Source organism: Charadrius vociferus, unplaced genomic scaffold, assembly GCF_000708025.1.
Source record: "Charadrius vociferus isolate BGI_N301 unplaced genomic scaffold, ASM70802v2 scaffold1116, whole genome shotgun sequence".
Lineage (NCBI taxonomy): Eukaryota > Metazoa > Chordata > Aves > Charadriiformes > Charadriidae > Charadrius > Charadrius vociferus.
The window spans coordinates 357,049-358,475 of NW_009648801.1; the positions used below are offsets into that span (position 1 = coordinate 357,049).

At 62.2% G+C, this 1,427-nt stretch overlaps 1 protein-coding gene across 1 annotated transcript in view; it reads left to right on the plus strand.

Moving 5' to 3' along the window:
• The window catches only part of SGSH (N-sulfoglucosamine sulfohydrolase), a 4,353-nt gene that overhangs the window by 1,491 nt on the left and 1,435 nt on the right, over positions 1-1,427 (plus strand). The window contains exons 2-4 of the mRNA XM_009886835.1: positions 3-148; positions 711-861; positions 1,123-1,299. Of these exons, the coding sequence (XP_009885137.1) occupies positions 3-148; positions 711-861; positions 1,123-1,299 (474 nt within the window). The remainder of the gene's footprint in view (positions 1-2; positions 149-710; positions 862-1,122; positions 1,300-1,427) is intronic.

Here is a 1,427-nt window from a genome sequence, read left to right on the forward strand (position 1 = left end):
AGCATTGCCCAGTCCAACCGCGTTGTCTCCCCCCGCCCGCAGCACCAGAATGGGATGTATGGGCTGCACCAGGACGTGCACCACTTCAACTCCTTCGACAGCGTGCGGAGCCTGCCCCAGCTGCTCCACCAAGCACACGTCCGGACAGGTAGGGAGCCGAGGGCAAGTGACACAGGCAGGGACACCCTCTCTCTCCCTACATCGAACCCCATCGGGCGAGAGCACTTGGTGGCTCACCTGCCTGCGAGCTAGCCAGCACCCGCTGCACCATGCCCACGCTCTGCACTGATACCTGGGGTTCGCTTGGCTTCCCCCCACCACTGCTCCTCTGCCATCCTCGTTACACCTCGCTTTCACTTCTGTCCCCCATCCCGCTCCTTCCCGGTTCCCAGGTTTGCACAAGGCTCGTGCTTGACCCAAACTCCCACCCAGGCCACCCAGCTGCTCTAGCGCTTGCCCACGCCTGTGACTGGGGGCAGCATGACCCCCGGTTGGTTCCAGTTTCTGAGCAGATGTGGAAGTGCCTCTGCAACCGGCAGAAATGGCTGGAGAAGCCACCAGCATCTTCTGCGCTCAGCAGCATTTGCTGCGTGCAGCCCGTGCTGGAGCAGAGGAGGTGCATCACACCCCGGGAGGAGAGAGCAGCAGCAATCAGCGTCCTCCCCGCGCTCCCCGCTGCGCCTGCACACTGCCTGTCTGCGTTCCTGCAGGGATCATTGGGAAGAAGCACGTTGGGCCTGAGACTGTCTACCCCTTCGACTTCGCCTACACAGAGGAGAACAGTTCGGTCTTGCAGGTTGGGAGAAACATCACTCGAATCAAAGCGCTGGTCCGGCAGTTCCTGCAGAGCCAGGACGAGAGGTGAGGCGGACGCTGCGCCCTGGGGTGGGCACGGGAGGGGAAAGGGAAACCGGCCTTGCTGAAGACGTGTCTCCATGTCACAGTTGGTCATAAATATGAAGGGACACCTTGTCTCTAGGTCACCCCGTAATCCAGAAACCCAGATTAGGTAGGAGTTCTCCCGCTGAGTGCAGCTCACCCCTGCACAGCCCAGGGAAGGTCTCTGGGGACGTGGGCAGCCCTTTGCCACGCCACCTCCACCTCTACCCTTTCCACCTCTAGGCCTTTCTTCCTCTACATCGCCTTCCACGACCCCCACCGCTGCGGGCACTCCCAGCCCCAGTACGGGGCCTTTTGTGAGAAATTTGGCAACGGAGAAAGCGGCATGGGCTGGATCCCTGACTGGAAGCCACAGCTCTACCGCCCAGAGCAAGTGCAGGTGGGAGCCTGTGGGGCTGCGTGGGGCTATATGGGGCTGGGTGGGGCTATATGGGGCTGTGTGGGGCTATATGGGGTTGTGCAGGGCTGTGCGGGGCTGTATGGGGGCTGCATGTGACAGCAGCCTCCGCCGGAGCCAGGGGGGCTGC